The following is a 17611-nucleotide window of genomic DNA, read 5'->3' as shown; positions in this document are numbered from 1 at the left end:
AGGAAAGACCACAATTCCCCACCAAAACCTACGCAGAAGCAACTCGCCCCAAGATGCAGTACATACCACTCAGAAAAGCCCCAACATAACAGCAATTCTGACCTCCTCATTAGCCACTATGCTGCAAGAATTTAGCCAAACAAACCCATCGTCATCCTCAATGAAGAGATTCCTTCAAGGAACCCACTCCATACTAATAGCCCTCAATGAACAAAACTAAAATACAACCAAACTCACTCCTGATAACTGCCTGGAATGCCAATGGCCTCACCAACAATACCCTAAAGCTACAAGAGTTCGCACTTAGAAGAAACCCCGACATTATGCTGATTAGCGAGATCTACCTGAGACCCGCTAACAACCCAAAAATAAGGGGGTACACCATGTACCGAACAGACAGACTAGGTGCCAGAGGGGGAGGCACAGCCATCTACATCAACCCCTACCTCAACCACAATACTATACCCAACCCACCAACCACCAACCTGGAGATTACAGGAGTAGAACTACACACCAAAAATGCAGGAAGTATCAAGATATATGCAGCTTACAACCCACCAAGCAAAAACCTATTAATATCAGACCTGGATTCCATCCTAAGCTCCACAGACCCCTTTCTTATGGCAGGAGATTTGAATGCAAAGCACACTGCCTGGTACAGCTCCACAGTTAATACAAGTGGCCATACTCTACACAGCTACACAGCAGCCAACTTAGCCACAGTTGTGGGACCTGTTGAGCTTACCCATCACAGCCCAATAGGCAGATCAGACGTGCTAGACATCATTGTCTTAAAGAATATCAAATATCAGTACCACATGGAAACAGTAAATGAATTGTCATCAGATCACAATCCCCTAGTACTCCAACTAGGTACACTAGATCAATTCTTCCCACTACACTCATTCTTAGCATGGGACAAACTAGCCCATGTCCTACCACAGCACATCGGCCCAGTGCCTATCATACATAAAAAAGAAGAGATAGACACCGCAGTAAAAAGCTTAACAGACCAAATCAAGAAAGCAATTGCTTCAGTCACCAGAACTTCACTCATCCATTCAACCAGCAGAATCCCAGAGGAGATTAGCAACTTAATCAAGTCCAAAAATAAAGCCAGGAAGAGGTACCATGACACTAGAGCCCCACAAGACAAAACTATCCTAAGCAACCTAAACAGAAAAGTAAGAGATGCACTACAAAATCATAGAAACCAGGAATGGGAAAATAAGTTAACATCCCTAAACCAAGCTGATCATACTTTATGGAAATTTTTGAAGATCCTCCATAGAAAAAATCAACCTTTACCCCCCCATGCAGACCAAGCACGGAATAACACACATGGATAGAGAAAAAGTTGATGCACTGGCTGACAGTCTGGAGGAGCAGTGCAGGCCTGCATATGAAAACCTGAATATTAGTCATATATATAATATTCATATGCGGGTCAGGCATACTTTAAGGCAAACAGAGAACTGCCCAGACCACATCACTCCTACTACCCCAACAGAAATATATAACATCATCAAGCACTTAAATTCAAAAAAAGCCCCAGGACAGATGGAATCACCAATAAAATCATAAAACTTCTTCCCAGAAAGGCCATAATCCATATAGTCAACATAACAAATGCAATAATCAGACTACAACATTTTCCCATAGCCTGGAAAATTGCTGATATAACACCGATAAAAAATCCTGAAAATGACCCACAACTTCAACAAAGTTACAGGCCCATCAGTCTAATATCGAGCCTTGGCAAAATAGCAGAAAGAGTTATCCTTTCCAGACTACAAGACGCCACAGAGAAACTTAAAATCATCCCTAATGAGCAATTTGGTTTCCGAAAGGAGCACAGTACCACTCAACAAATACAAAAACGACTGTGATGTGTTCTACCGCCTGGTAGAACACATCACAGTCGGCTTTAATTGGAACCAGCACACTGCAGCCGTTTTCCTGGATCTAGCAAAGGCATTTGACAAAGTATGGCACCATGGCCTACTCTACAAGCTTATAAAAGCCAACATACCCATAAACATCATCAGACTGATCAAATCCTATCTCTCAGACAGATACATGCAAATAAAAATCAATGGAATTGTATCATCCAGAAGAAAAATTCTGGCAGGGGTACCCCAAGGCTCTCTTCTGGCCCCCCTACTCTTCTCAATCTATGTAGCTGATATCCCACAAAACCCAAGAACAACCATCACTGCCTTATATGCTGTTGATATGGCAATATTGTCCAGATCTCTCAGTCCCAAGCTGGCAACCAAAAAACTACAGGATAACATCTCCACTCTTGCAAAGTGGTTCTCAGATTGGAGGATTCAGGTCAATCCACAGAAAAGCTCAGCTATGCTTTTCTCCAGAAGAAAAGTACTCATCAGTGATGACATCCAACTCTATGGGAAAAAGATTCCATGGCAAGCAGAAACCACGTATCTGGGAGTTAGATTGGACAAAAGACTTAGATTCAACAGTCACATCAAACTCATCTGCAGTAAGACAGCCAGAGCCATAGCACAGCTATACCCCATGATCAACCGCAGAAGTAAACTTCACACACAAAATAAACTACTAATATATAAGATGGTAGTACGCCCTGTAATCACATATGCCTCCCAGCGTGGAGCCACACCTCACAGTCTAATATCCTAAAACTCCAGAGAACATAAAATAAATGCCTTCGGATGATCTTGGATGCACTGTGGTACGTCAGAAACGCACAGATTCATCGGGAGACTAAAATCCCATACATAGCCCCCCTACTGCAAGACCTAGCAGAGAAGTATTTCACCAGAGTAATCACTCATCCAAACCCACTGATCAGTCAAGCTTCAGAATATGATGAGACAGTCTACAATAAGCACAAAAGACCGAAAACAATTCTGCTCCCAGCTGATATGAACTAACTACACTGCCCGCAAAGGGAGAGCATAAAGCTCAAAACTACCCCATTCACCTATACACCAACCCAGACAAAGGGGAATATAAAGCATATTTGCTTCGCCCATCCAGTCAGTAGCGTTGAGCGTTGTATAAGGGAATAAAGACGTTACTGATTTTATTATTAATATTATTATTATTATTATTATTATTATTATTATTATTATTATTATTATTATTATTATTATTATTATTATTATTATTATTATTATTAAGTCGGAGCCTGTGTAGCTCAGGAGCCTGTGTAGCTCAGTGGATGTGGCGTTTGCACACCACCGCGCTAAGCCGCACGAAGGAAGTCTTGGTTTCGAGTCTAGTCGGCGACTAGAGGAAATTTTTCTAAGCCTTTTTTCGACCGGTTCCCGAGTTAGTCGATCTCTGGCACGGGCAAGCAGGTTTTTTCTCCCGGAAACTCGGGTTTTTCGTCCTGTAAACTCAAGAAAATCGACCGTAGAACCCACATTATTTCAGACATTAAATATATTGTGTTAGGGTTAGAGACCACGAGATGGCGGCACATTTGAGCCGTCTCTCTTCACTGCGTACCGCTTAATTAGTGATAGCCTTGGGTCATCTGTCTCTGATTGGGTACCAGTGGAGATTGAACTGCCCACTCAGTCTCCAAAAGTTAGATAGGGCTAAATGGCCTCGCCTACTCCCGTATATACGGGAATAAAAAGGCGTTAGCTGATTTTTTTTTTTTTTTTATTATTAAGTGACACCTCCAGGGAGCCCAAGGACTCATCGCGGGAGGGCATTCTACTTCGCTAAATTCATCTCACCCTCCCCGCTACTATTTACTCACTACTACGACACTACTACCATCAACACCATCTACCGCCCATTATCACCAAAAACAGTATTTTTTTTGTCTGTAAATAGCGTGTGACTTAGTTGTCTGTACGCGCAATGAAAAACCCGAGGGTGCAGGAATAAAAAACTATGCTACTTCTGTATGAGATCAGCTAACTCACCTTCATTTGTAAAAAAACAATATAAAATAAAGCATAAAAAACCCAACGCAGGTCTTTTCCAGTCGAAGTTTCGCTGTTTTTCCAATTGCGTTTTGGAGGCTGTGTACACGCATTTCAACATGGACTCACAATTACCCTATGTAAAAAATAAAATGTGTTTAATTTATTTCATAGTTATTTTGTATCAATCGTTATTTTAAAATTTTAATTTGTGTTATGTTTCATAATTGCCGGCAAAGGTTGGTCGATTGGTAAAGCCTCTGCTACTAATGGCTCAGTTAAGTAAGTTTGAGCGCGGTTAGTACGATGAGTCTTTGGATTCCCTGGAGGTGTCTAATAATAATAATAATAAATCATATTGATAGGTTTCGTTTTTGTTATTTATCTCGCTATTTATAAAAAAAAAATGGTTGATATTTCGTTCTAATTCCATGAGGCGAGGCGTGTTTGCTTATTCCCCCCCCCCACACTTAATGGTTTTAATAATGTACTATAAAAAGTGCTGAGGATTTCAAAGATTCTACTGAAATAATGCTGCCTAAGGTAATTGAGATTTGTACCGTTAGAGGCGACACTGTAATGAACACGTGCTGTTGTTTAAAGTTCATGCCTAGATTGTTTATTTTGCGGCTTGTATTTTACAATTCACTTTCTTTGAAATAATGTTCGATTTGCATTGAAATCAATAGGATCTCTACTTAGGTTTTATTTTACATTGATTTTATATAGAAAGATGCTTGTATCAGAATTTTATAAAAAAGACTTTATGCAGCTTCCTCTGGAGAAATCTGTAATTGATGAAGTGAGTGATAGTGCTAAAGATTTCGCCTTCCTACATGGTAAGCGTTTTTTTTTTCTTTCTTCCACGATGCCTGCAAAAGAATTTGATGCAATACTTAAAAATTGAGAAATGCACGTTTCATCTACATCACTGTGTGGAATATTAAGTTTTAGCAATCTGCTTACATATTATAACATGGTGAGAATACATTGGACAAGGGGGTATGTGTGTACATCAGCTTATTTAAATTGTAAAGGCTTTTGATAGATTGCCACAATGACAAACTAGTAGCTAAAAAATATCAGTGTGTGTGTGGGGGGGGGGGGATAGGTTTGTACGTTCGGTTGGAAATTGACTGTCTAATAGGTATCAGCAGGTTGTGTATGGGGGAATGATGTCCCTTATGAGGAAAGTCCATAGGGGCATGCCCCAGGGGTCAGTTTTGTGATCATTGTTGTTCAACTTGTATGTAAATGGTGATATACAGTTGTTTGTAGATTTTTATTATGCGACATCTTCAGGGAGTTTCAAGACTCATCGAGGGATGGCACCTGTTCTACAACTGTCTCCATCCTCAATCCACCAACTACAATGAACCACAACTACACCAATGCCATCTATTGCCCACCACCACTAGTATTTTTGCAAACAATCACAAACATCCATGCCCATGGCAGGATTCAAACCCAGCCTTTTGGCTGGAGAGCAGATATGCTAACCACTCGGCCAACCAGGCTGGCGTGTTGGAGAGAGTTATGAGAAGTATGCAGCTTTGCAAGTGGACATAAATAGACTGCCTGAATGGGTGAGTGTGTATGGGGATGTCATTTTAATGTTGCAAAGTGTAAGGTTTTAAAATTTGGGAATCAAAGATGGGATGCAGAGTATAGGAATTGTGGGGATATTTTAGAGGAGGTGGAGGAGATGAAAGATTTGGGGGTTATGGTGGATAGGGACTTGAAATTTCAGCATGGTGGCTTTCTTTGTGTCCAATTTTTTCTTTCAGAAGATCCATTTCATAATGCCTTATACAATCAAGCCATTGTATACAATCAAGGCCTTATACAATGGCATCATAACCTCCCTCTATTTCTGCATTTCAGGGTCCTCCACATCTTTAAAGTTTCTGCATCAAGTGTATACTTTGCATCGCATCGTTGCTTACCAAATCTCAAAGCCTTGCAATTTGCAACATTGAACTGACAGTTCCACTTACCTGTCCATTCATGCAATGTTGAAGTCCTGTAAAGTGCCATAATATCCACTTGACTCTGCATTGCTCTCCCCAATTTTGCATCATCTGCAAACAGCTGCATATCACTAGTTAAACCCATCCCAATATCATTAACATACAAATTCAACAACAATGGTCCCAAAATAAACTGATCCCTGTGGTACAACACTAGTGATCTTCCTCTTTTGGGACACTACACCCCCACATACAACTTTCTGATATATATCTGACAGCTAGTCACTGATTCAACTTGACAGCTAGTTACTGATTCAACTCAGGGATCTCTTATCCAATCCCACATGTTTCAATTTATTGAGCAGCCTGTCTGTGGCAGTCTATCAAAATCTTTTGCAAAATTCAAGTGCACCACTATATATACATCTCCCTTGTCCAAGGTATTTGTCACCTTGTACATAAGCAAGTTAGTAAAACATGATCTCCCTTTAACAAACCCATGCTGATAACCATAGAGAATACTTTATCAAATCTCTGTATCCTACTTCTCACCAATCTCTCCAATATCTTCACAACTCCAGATATACAGATTGGCCTATAATTTAAAACTATAGCCTTATCACTGCCTTTATGCATTGGAACAATCTAACTGAGTCACTCTCCTGGCTTGTTCTTTATATTCTTCATGTAACTGAGTATTACCATTATTCCTCTTGTACTGCCTCCAAAGTACCTTCTTCTTCTTCCAGATTTCAATCTTAAACCCCTCATTCATCCATTTTACACCTACCTTATTCAATGTTTTGGGCTTCGGAATACATTCACACATTAGTGCTGTTATATATTTCTTTGTCATTTCCCAAACAGCATTTATTTTCTTATCTATCACTCAACTCCCCGTTTCATGCTATAGCTCCAAGCTGTCTCCTAAGCTTGTCATAATCACTCCCTTGTTATTATTCCACATGTATCCTTTCCTCACAAAAGTCTACATATGACTAGCCACAACCCAGGTGATCATGTCATGATCACTCTCACCAACTGGAGGAAAGTGTGAAACCCCACTCGCAATTACATCCTCTGATGAAATGATCAGATCTAAAACTCTCGATCCTCGCTTGCCCTTCTTTCCATTCTGCCCGAGATAGTTATCTCTCAAGAACTCGAGAAATTCATTTTCCTTATTCCCAAATGCTATCTCTTCATTCTAATCTATACCACCAGTATTAAAATCGACCATAATAATTACCCATCCTTTGTTCACTAATTCAAGTTATTTATACATTTCTTTCACCACCTCTACATTTCCAAGCCTATAGTAACATTCAATTAAATATGTCTTCCTGTCAACCTTCGTGTTACACCACACTGCCTCATAATCATTGCCACTATTTCCCTCTTTTATGTCTACTTTATGTGGACATAATTCCCCTGCTATCATCAGAAGCACAACCCCCTCCGTTCTTGTTCTTTTTATCCTTGCAAAAAATACTGTATCCTTCCATTTCTATTCCTATTAGAATATCTTCATTCAGCCATGTTTGATTTATTCCAATGATTTTGGGACGAATAAACTGAATCAGTGAAACCATTTCATCTCCCTCATTTCTGGTACTGCTGACATTTGCAAACAAAGACACTAATTTATTTTTAGGTCTATAACCAGTCTTATCCAAGCCAGTTATTGGTTGTGATTTCCCCATGACACCTGCCCGATCACCATTATCATCACTTACCACATATATCTGCTGAGTCTCAACTTCCCCATCCACATCACAATATACTCTGCCTTCATACACACATTCACTGCCTCTTTCAACATCCACTCTTCCTATGCCATGTCTCTGTCCAACTGGGCTCTCCTCGTTTCCCTGCTCCTCTTGCATTCCCATTCTCTCTTCATCTCTCACACTACTAATGTTTCCACTGCCAAGCACTTCCATCTCTTCAATACCACTCTCCTGATTTTTTACTTCATCTCTCGCACACATATCACACACTATATTTCCATCCAGCAACACTTTCACCAGGGCACTCATTTCAAAGCCATTCAAATGCAACCTATCACGCCTGTATAATTTTATTCTTCCCTCAAACACATGCCAAACATCCACAAACTGTACTACCTTCTCCTCACACAGCTCTGCTAGCATACCATTCAATGATTTTGGCTTTTCATTGCAACTCATCATTGTCATATTTTGGCAACACTGACAACCTTATTGCATATTAGAACTGAATTGTCACTAATATGCAATAAGGTGTCAGTGTCCCTTCCAATTTCCACTTAACTAAAAATAACTATGAAAAGTAAAGCAAGAAATGGGTTACAGACGGATAAAGCCAAACTTCCCAAAGCCTTTCAGATTCATTTCACAAATATACATGTTCTTAGCTTTTATTTCAATGATCATTTCACCTCCACCTTGTAGAACCAGGTATATGTTTCCTAATAGAAAAAATCATTCATTTTGGCTTCAACCACCATTCACTTCAGCTTTCCTAATTACATTCTCTTTGACTTGTCATCTCAGAGGTAGTAATTAAGCATATATCTCTTCAGATATAGTATATCTGAGCATTTCTAACTTAGAATCTCCCCTTTTTCATCTTCTTTGATAAAAATTCCCTCATTAGTCTGTCATTCACTTGTCACTGTAACTTTTTAATCCACTGCTATCTATATAACATGCATGCATTACTGATAGCTTTTAATTATTTAACAGATAAATAAAATAATAAGTACAAATGAATTCACTATTTTAGATTTGTCTTCAAGCAAACAGTATCTTTCAACTTCGATATACGTTTCTGTCCATCCATCTATCTATGTGAAAAGAAAAAAAAAACTCAAGAGTAGATGAAACTTTCTAAAAAATTTTATTTGAGGCCATAATTTGGCTTACTTGACATGAAGACCAACATGCACTTTTTCACTATAAAAACACTATTAACACATGAAGCAGAGTATCATTACCACTTGATGCTAACCTCCTGAGATGCTGATTATACCCTACTAATATAATATGACAATAATATTCTTGCTTTTTATTTATTAAGAATAATCTTTAAACAGCTTTACTGTTCAAGTTATGAAGTAATTTTTAATTGGAGTCCCCATCCTTGGCTATCAGTGCTTTTAATGACATCCACCCTCAGGATATTAATTGCAAACTGAAATATAATCTCATACACATCTTGCTTTTTTTATTTATTAAATGACAGTTGTTCAGTAGCATATACCACAGTGCACCTATAATTATGCATAATACTCTTGTAAAACATTAACTGATCAAGGAATTTTTGGTTCTTGAATATTGATTCCTCCGCCACCCCCAATCTGTTTCATTTTATTTTTAGTATGCTTGCATTTTGAACTATTATTTCATTTAGCAAGAAATTAGAGGAGATATAGTTGACATTAATAAGAGTTTTTCTGATGTAGGGTGTTATTGTGCAGGATAGTGAGTGAGGGAACAAGTGGGATCATCTCTGGAGCTACATAAAAATATCTAGTTGAAAGTTGAAAGTAGATTCTTTGTATGGAGAAGTAATGTACTGCCAGAATGAGGTATATGTATGTGTCTTCACATTAAAATAATCCAATCAAGGTGAGGTATGATATGTCTCATTATTTAGAATAGATCTTTCATGATAATTCTAGTGACCCCACAAAGTCATAGGGCTGGGTTAGCGTATCTGCTCTCCAACCAGCAAGCTGTGGATTCAAATTTCACTGTGGGCATGGATGTTTGTGAATGTCTTTAGGTGAGAGATGGAGTTCATCATCTGATGTGAGACCACTACTTTGCTTATTGAAGGCCTGAAGTAGCTTGAAAAAATTCCATGTTTGGTCTCTAGAGCAGGGTTTCCAGATGAATAATAAATAAAAGTGCAAGAAATATATAAACTTAATAAAAATAGAAAAAAAATCATAATACAAATGTCCTATAGGTTTACAAATAAATCTTTGGATGAGATCTACAAAAAAAAAAAAAAATCAGCCAATAGGTATGACATAATTTTGAATAATTTAATTATTAATGTTAACAGAGTTGAAAATATGGATTTGAAGTTTAGTACAATTGCTTAATTTTTTATTTTTTTTTATTTTAGGAATTGCCATGAGAACTCCGGAGCTTCCCTATGATGCTAGAGTTTTCTTACCTTTCTGTCTAAGGCCATCTCCTTTTCCTCGTCATTTGTTTTATTTTGCCAAATCCATACAAGCTGATATTAATCTTGTAATTCATAAGGCTTCGCATGACTTTGACTTTATGAAACACACCTTGAAAGGGTTTGTGGAATTTCACACTTCATTAATTAAATTTTACTCATAAATAACTTATGGTAATTTTTCTTTTAATATATTGAAGTATTTTAGTAAGGAAATGCAATTTCCGGTTTTCAGATTTGTGATAGATAACCAAAATATAAAGCTATATAAAAATATAGTATAAATAAAATGTTAAAAATAAAGCTGTAGGAAATTTTATTCCCCCCCCCCCCCCAAAAAAAAATAGAACTGATCTGTCAAATTACAATTCATTGTTCTTACTTAAATTTCTCTCAAAATACTGGAAATCCACCAATATCTGCACTGCTGAAAGAGCTTTCCACTAATTACAAAAGCTTCCCACTTCCAGTATATAGATCTTCATGCGTATGTTGCTCATTTATGAAAAAAGCAATGGAGAGGCAGAATGCCTCTTCATATATATATATTGGTATCTATCTTTGTTAGGTATTATCTACATGGACACTGAATGAACGAGAATGGGCTGGTAACTTGGGATTTATCTGACCAAATTGTATTCTTATTGGCTTAAACCACAATGCAAAATGATGGTAGTACAACATGACAGAATTTCATGCCAGATGAGGCATCACCTGGTAAACAAGGCCCCCGTTCTTTTTGCCAGCAAACCACGACAAACAGAGAAAAGTCAGCTACTGAAACAAATCCTGAAAAGCACCCCCCCCACACACACCCCCAGTCTCAGCATCACCAGAGTTTAAGATGTACTATCAACATAAGAAGCCTGAATGGCAAAGAAATGGAGCTGGCTGAGGAATTGGATAAGTACCAGATCAACATAATAGTGGTGACTGAATCAAAAAAAAAAAAACAAAAAATTGATGAGATCTTTCTAAGCGATAAATGTAAAATGTTATATTGAGGCAATAACAGTCAGGGAAAAGAAGGAGTAGCTATAGTATTAAACACTAAATACAAAATGGCAGGCAATATCAAGTAGAGTGATATGAGGCAAATATCAGAATGGGGAACTGGACAATGAGATTTATTTCTGCCTATGGTCCCACAGAAGGTTCTAAGATATAAGTGGAAGAATTTTTTGAGGCTTTTTTTTTTGAGAAAGCAACTGACACAATAAAAAGGAAAAGTTGGTCCTTGTTGAAGATCTAAATAGCAGAGTAGGAAATGATTGTTATATATACAGAAATATTTTGGAAAAATTAAGGAGCAAAGCTAATAATAATGGCAAATACCTGTTGGACTTCTGCTCAGGACATGGACTGGTTATTACTAACAAAATGTGCATAAATTCACATGGAGAGAAGAGGCCAGGAATAAAAAAGTCTCATCAACTATGTTATTGTTGATAGTGATGTTTTCTTACTGGTGCAGGACACTAGAGTGTACAGAGGATTTGAAATTTGAAGTGATCACCATTTAGTCTTGAGCAGGATAAAATTGAATTTCATTTTGAAAAGAAGAACATGTAAGAAAGTTTTAAAGCGAATAAAGGTTGAGCAACTCTCAGATGTGAACTGTAGACTAAAATACACAAACATTATTCAATAAAAAATGAGAGTTTGTGAACAGGAACCAAACCTTGGAGATTCGGTGACAACCCCTGAAGAAAACATTGATTGATTCAGCCAGAGAGGCATGTGGTGAGGTTGTCTGCAAGGATAGAAAAATCAAAACTCCATGATGGACACAGATAAGTTAAAGAGGCAAGGTAAAGAAGAAAGCATATCAAAAGTTCCTGATAAATAAGTCAGCTTGGAGAATACAGAGACAAATATATGAGAGCTAAACAATATGTAAAACTAGCTAAACAGAAGTAATGGGAAGACTTTGGTAAGAACATACAAAATAAATATCAGGAAGGTGGCAAGATATTCTTCATACCAAAGTAGAAAAAGCCTGAAATGTGGAAAGACAGTTGGAGTAGATGATATTTGACCAGAAGTGTTCAAGTATGGAGGTGTAAAAGGAATTAGAGATGATAAAGGTGACATGAAAACTGGAGAAAAAGATATCCTTGATGTATGGAGCAATTACTTCAAAAAATTGCTAATTGAAACAATCAGCGACAGCACAGTGGTAAAAAAGCACTCAACAGACATGCAGTCAGAAATACATATCTGTACTTGAAGTAGAAAAAGCCATCAAAAGCCTGAAATGTGGAAAGGCAGCTGGAGTAGATGATATTTGACCAGAAATGCTCAAGTATGGAGGTATAAAAGTCTTATAGTGGCTGCACTGTATAGTTCTGAAGGCCTGGACATAAGGACGAATTCCCAATGATTGGAGTAGAGGTCTCATAGTACCCATATATAAAAAGGGAAATAAAACTGAATGTAAGAATTACAGAGGTATTTGCCTACTGAGTATTCCTGTATTAATGATTAATGCAAGTATACTTGAGAAACTGTTGAGAAGGATTGTGGAAGGGAAACTTGAAGAACTAGCTGGATTCAGACAAAGTAGAGGCTTTCAGGGTCAGATTTTCACTTTATGATTAATCATGGGAATATAACAACGATCTATATTAAGATTTGTAGATCTGGAAAAGGCATATGACAAGATGCCAAGAGAAGAGCTATTCAAAATACTACAGTTATATGGTGTCAATGGGGCATTATATCAAGCAATACTTTTTCTTTGAGTTGTAAGTCAGTAGTTAAAATTGAAGGATGTACAGGAAGATGTTTTGATGTTCAATCTGGTGTCAGACAAGGGTGTACATTATCTGTATGGATCACATTTTGAAAAAAAAGTGGTATTAAACCTTATATCAAACTTGGAGATAGTAATCTCAGCTGTTTACTTTATGCTGATGATGTGATACTTTTAAATAAATCTTCTAGAAGTCTGCAAGATTCCCTGACTAAATTGAATAAGTCTATTCATACCAAGCCTATTACAATAGACTTAGTATGAAGGTCAGCAATAACAAGACAATGAAAATAGGTAGAAGCATTGAAAATGTCAACCGATTGTGAATGGAGAACCTATAGAACAAATAAAAACATTTAGACTATTTAGGCATAATTTTTGGTGAAGATGGTAAATTAAATATGGAAATGGACAACAAAATCAACATAGATGGTATGGTAGGAAGTCAACTAAATAAATTTATATGGAATAAGAGAGAAATTAGTCAAAACACTAAATTAGCTGTATACAAGTTTGTGTTCAACCCAGTTTTAACTTATGGTTCTGAGAGGTGGATTAAAAATAAAACACTTGACCAAAGACTAGAGACCACAGATATGAGAGTCCTGAGAAAGATTGAACATATGGCATCTGTGGTAATATCATATTAAAAACGACAAAATTCTGAAGAACTTGATGTTGTTAGCATCCAGGAATGTGTTAGCAGAGCTAATCTCAGGTGGTATGGTCACTTAAACAGATTGGGAGAGGAAAGATTAACAAAAGAAGTGTTGTCTCTCAGATTGGCAGGAAAAGCCCCAGAGGCCAAGATGTAGTGATATATACTAGAAACAATTGAAAATGGATGACAACCATAAAAGCTGCTTGGGACAACAACAAACTTCATGATTTTTCCAGTTGCGATAATTATAAAATTATTTGTAATAACACCACAAAACATGTTAAACATGCAAAAATGCATTATCAAAACGTTGACTAGGTGGACCAGCCATGGAGGGCACAGGAAATAATTATTGACAAGACATGTGAGAAAGCTAATGCTTGAAACAGATTTTTGCATTTATTTTACACAATAGTGGTTATATATGTTAAATGTTAAAAAGTGCCATAGAAGACAGTGATGATGTTATAAATAAATATGTTATAAATCTCTCGGGGTGACCCTGCCCCTGGGTGGCGGATAGGGGAGCACACCGTGTGTGTGTGCGCGCGCGCGCGTGCATGCGTATGTATGTATAGTGGGGTGGTCTGAATATACTGAATAAGGACTCGTGGACCAACAGGGCCATAAGGGGCAATCACCTTGATTGTAAGGGAAGTGGCACTTCCATGTACCCCTAGTTGGATCTATCCTCTTCTTCTACTTTGAGGAAGATCCACTTACTTTAATTTTTCCTATAAAGCCTTATCAGCGAACTCTTCTTATTTTATGACCCTTATGCTATTAGAGTACCTAAGGGCCATGGGGTCTTTTCATTTCTGGCTTTACAGCTATGCCCTCGCTATAAATCTTACTATAATTCTTCTATAATCTACTCTTTCCCCCTTCAATATACCCTATTCCTCCTATGGATTTAAATTCGGAAGAAGGCTAGTTCAGAAGCCTTAAGGTAGCAGCCCTACCACTGAACTATTCCATCGTCAGGCTAGTCCTCTGACATGGAGAACATAATTCTACTTGTAAGCTGACAGAAAAAAGATAATCGGATTGAATCTATGGAAAAGGTAAAACAAAAATGGAAATGACAAAATATAATACACATAGCAAACTAGAATGTAAGAGGAATAGCATATAAAGAAATAGAATTAGACCAACTATTAAATGAAAGAAATTTTAAAATAGCAGTAATCACTGAAACAAAAAAGAAATTAAAAGGAATTATGAGAACCGAAAATTTTAATGTGATATACGGTGGAGTTGACGGAGACCAAAGAGCACAAGCAGGAGTCATGATTTGGATTCATAACTCCCTTTCAAAACAGTTAAAACATTATAAATTATGGAATGAAAGAATAATAGAAGCTAGAATAAAAATAGATAAAGGCTATTTAACAATAATTGGTTTATATGCCACAGAAGAAGGAAGAGAACAGAATAATATTGATTTTTATAATCAGCTACAAAACATATATAATAAAATAAATAAAAATGATTACGTAATTTTAGCAGGAGACTTAAATGCAAGAATTGGAAACACAAAAATTAATAATAATGTAGGAATACATGGAGAACATACTCTAAACAGGAATGGTAAAAAATTGAATGACTTTGTAGTTTATAATAACCTAAAAATAATGAATTCCTTCTATAAACATAAAGACATACATAAATATACTTGGGCAGCAAGAGGATGGAAATCAATATTAGATTATTTTATATTAAATGAAAAGACATCAAAATTTTCACTAGATGTTAGAGTTCACAGAGGATATGAAATAAGCAGTGACCACTTCCTTGTTAAAATAAAATTAAGATTACCACCTAAATGGCTACAAGTAACAAGAACAGAAAGAAAATTTGAAACATTTGTTTATAAAACTAGACTATTGAATGACACAAATGTACAATGGCTATGTGAACAAAGAATTAACCAATATCTAGATAAAATAAAACAAAATGAAGAAATAGAATGGCTTAATATAAAAACGATACTAAATGCAGCAGCAAATGAAAGCTTAGGAAACACCAAAAAATTCAATAAAAGGGAAAAAACTGAAGATCTAGGATGGTACAATCAAAGAAATAATCAAAAAGAAAAAAGAAGCCTATCACAAATGGTTAAGCAGTAAAAGATTAGAAGATGAAATAGAATATAAAAGAATAAGAACTAAAAAAGAAGTCAGAAAAAGACATAGAGAATCATGGAACAAATTTGTTTCTAATTTAGAACATGATTTATATAAAATAAGACCCAATGTATATAAGATTTTGAAACACTTAAATGCAGATACCAAAGAAAACATAAAATTAAACACTGAATTGAAATTAGAAGAATTTCTAAATTACTACACTGAATTGTAGACAGACAAATATTTTAAAAAAGACAACTGGCAAACAATTAATGAAAAGGAAATAACTAAAGAAGAATTAGAAATCAGCCTGAAAGAAACAAGAAACAGAAAATCACCTGGAGAAGATAAGCTAGGCTCAGAACTATATAAATACACAGGAACAAGATTGAAAGAAAGACTCTTCTAAATAAAATTTATTAGACTGGTATCCCCTCAATAGAATGAAAAAAAAAGCAATTGTGATTCCTATCTTTAAAAAAGGTAATAGAGATGACCCTAAAAACTATAGAGGTATCAGTATATTAAATTCCTGTTACAAAATATATAGCAGAATCTTAAATAGCAAACTAATGAAATATTCCAAAAACTTTATTTTAGAATTACAGAATGGATTTAGAAAAGGACGATCATGTATAGTCATCCTTTTATATAAATAAAATTAATAATAGAGAAAAGAAGAGAATACAATTTAGAAACACATATTGCATTTATTGACTTTGAAAAAGCATTTGACAAAGTTAAAAGAAACATATTATTTAACATATTAAAAGAAAGACAAGTACCAAATAATATCCTAAAAGCTATCACCAGTATATATGAAAATAATCAAATACAAATAAGATTAAATCACGAGCTATCATATACGAGAGAGATAAACCAAGGGGTCCGACAGGGATGTCCCCTCTCAGCAACTCTTTTTAATATTTACTTAAATGAAATAATAATAAAATGGAATAAAAATTTACATCAAGGAATTAAACTTTCTCCTACAGTGAACTTAAACACTCTCTTTTTTGCCGATGACCAAATAATAATTACAAATTCTGAAGATAACTTACAGAAAGCTATTTTAGTTCTAAATGAGATAGCGAAAGATTATGGTATGATAATATCAACAGAAAAATCAAAAACTATGGCCTTTAAACGACAAGATCCAGCAAGAACTAAAATAGTAATAGATAATAAGATCTTAGAACAGGTGAATTAATTTAACTACCTGGGATGTATGATCACATATGAAAATGAAAAAGATATAGACATAAAAATTGCAAAATATTTAAAAATAACAGGAGTAATTAACTCTATATTTAAACCAAACCTAGTTCAAACCAGACTAAAAGTATACAATACATTAGCCCTACCAGTCTTAATGAATGGAAGCAAAATCTGGACAATAAAACAAAAAGACAAACAAAGATTAATAACAGCAGAAATGAAGTTTATGAGAAAAACTGCAAAGTATACCCTATTTGATCACAAAAGAAACGAAGAAATTATGAAAGAATTAAATCAAGAACCAGTAATAGAAAAAATTAAAAAATATAAACATAAATGGATGGAACATATTCAAAGAATGAAAACAGAAAGATTACCAAAACAAGCCTTAAAGTATAAGCCATTAGGAAAAAGAAAACCAGGACGTCCTCTTAAACAATTCAACGATGACTTACAAAGTCAAACAGGCCTAAATCCTTGATACGCATGATGATGATGATAAATTATAAATAAAAATTCTGATAATGTTTAATCTGATAAAGTGTTGACAGTGTAACAGATTGCTTTGCAGGAAAATTGTAGATAGGGAGTTAGTAATGATGTAAGTTCTTGATGTATTAATATCGTAATTTTCTGTACAACCCTTGAGGATACAGATCAGGAATTTGATGATGATATATGCTAATAGGCACTGCACTGTTATGATTAAGACATTACTTTTCTAGAAAATACCATAATAACAATGACTGTTCCATATCAAATCCTCAATGTGTAAC

General features: G+C 35.8%; 1 protein-coding gene across 1 annotated transcript in view; it reads left to right on the top strand.

The window, feature by feature from the left end:
• Positions 1–4545: 4545 nt before the first annotated feature.
• LOC150096928 (glutathione synthetase-like) overlaps positions 4546–17611 on the top strand; it is a 183713-nt gene continuing 170647 nt past the window's right edge. Inside the window, exons 1-2 of the mRNA XM_090408052.1 lie at positions 4546–4765; positions 10013–10193. Coding sequence (XP_090264178.1) covers positions 4660–4765; positions 10013–10193 — 287 coding nt within the window. The 5' untranslated portion in view covers positions 4546–4659. The remainder of the gene's footprint in view (positions 4766–10012; positions 10194–17611) is intronic.

This window comes from Typopeltis vanoorti, chromosome 18 (genome assembly GCF_054136105.1).
Source record: "Typopeltis vanoorti isolate ZY-2024b chromosome 18, IOZ_Tvanoo_1.0, whole genome shotgun sequence".
NCBI classification, from domain to species: Eukaryota; Metazoa; Arthropoda; class Arachnida; order Uropygi; family Thelyphonidae; genus Typopeltis; species Typopeltis vanoorti.
Note: the sequence above shows the minus strand (reverse complement) of the source record. Positions and strands in the feature narration are given on the sequence as shown.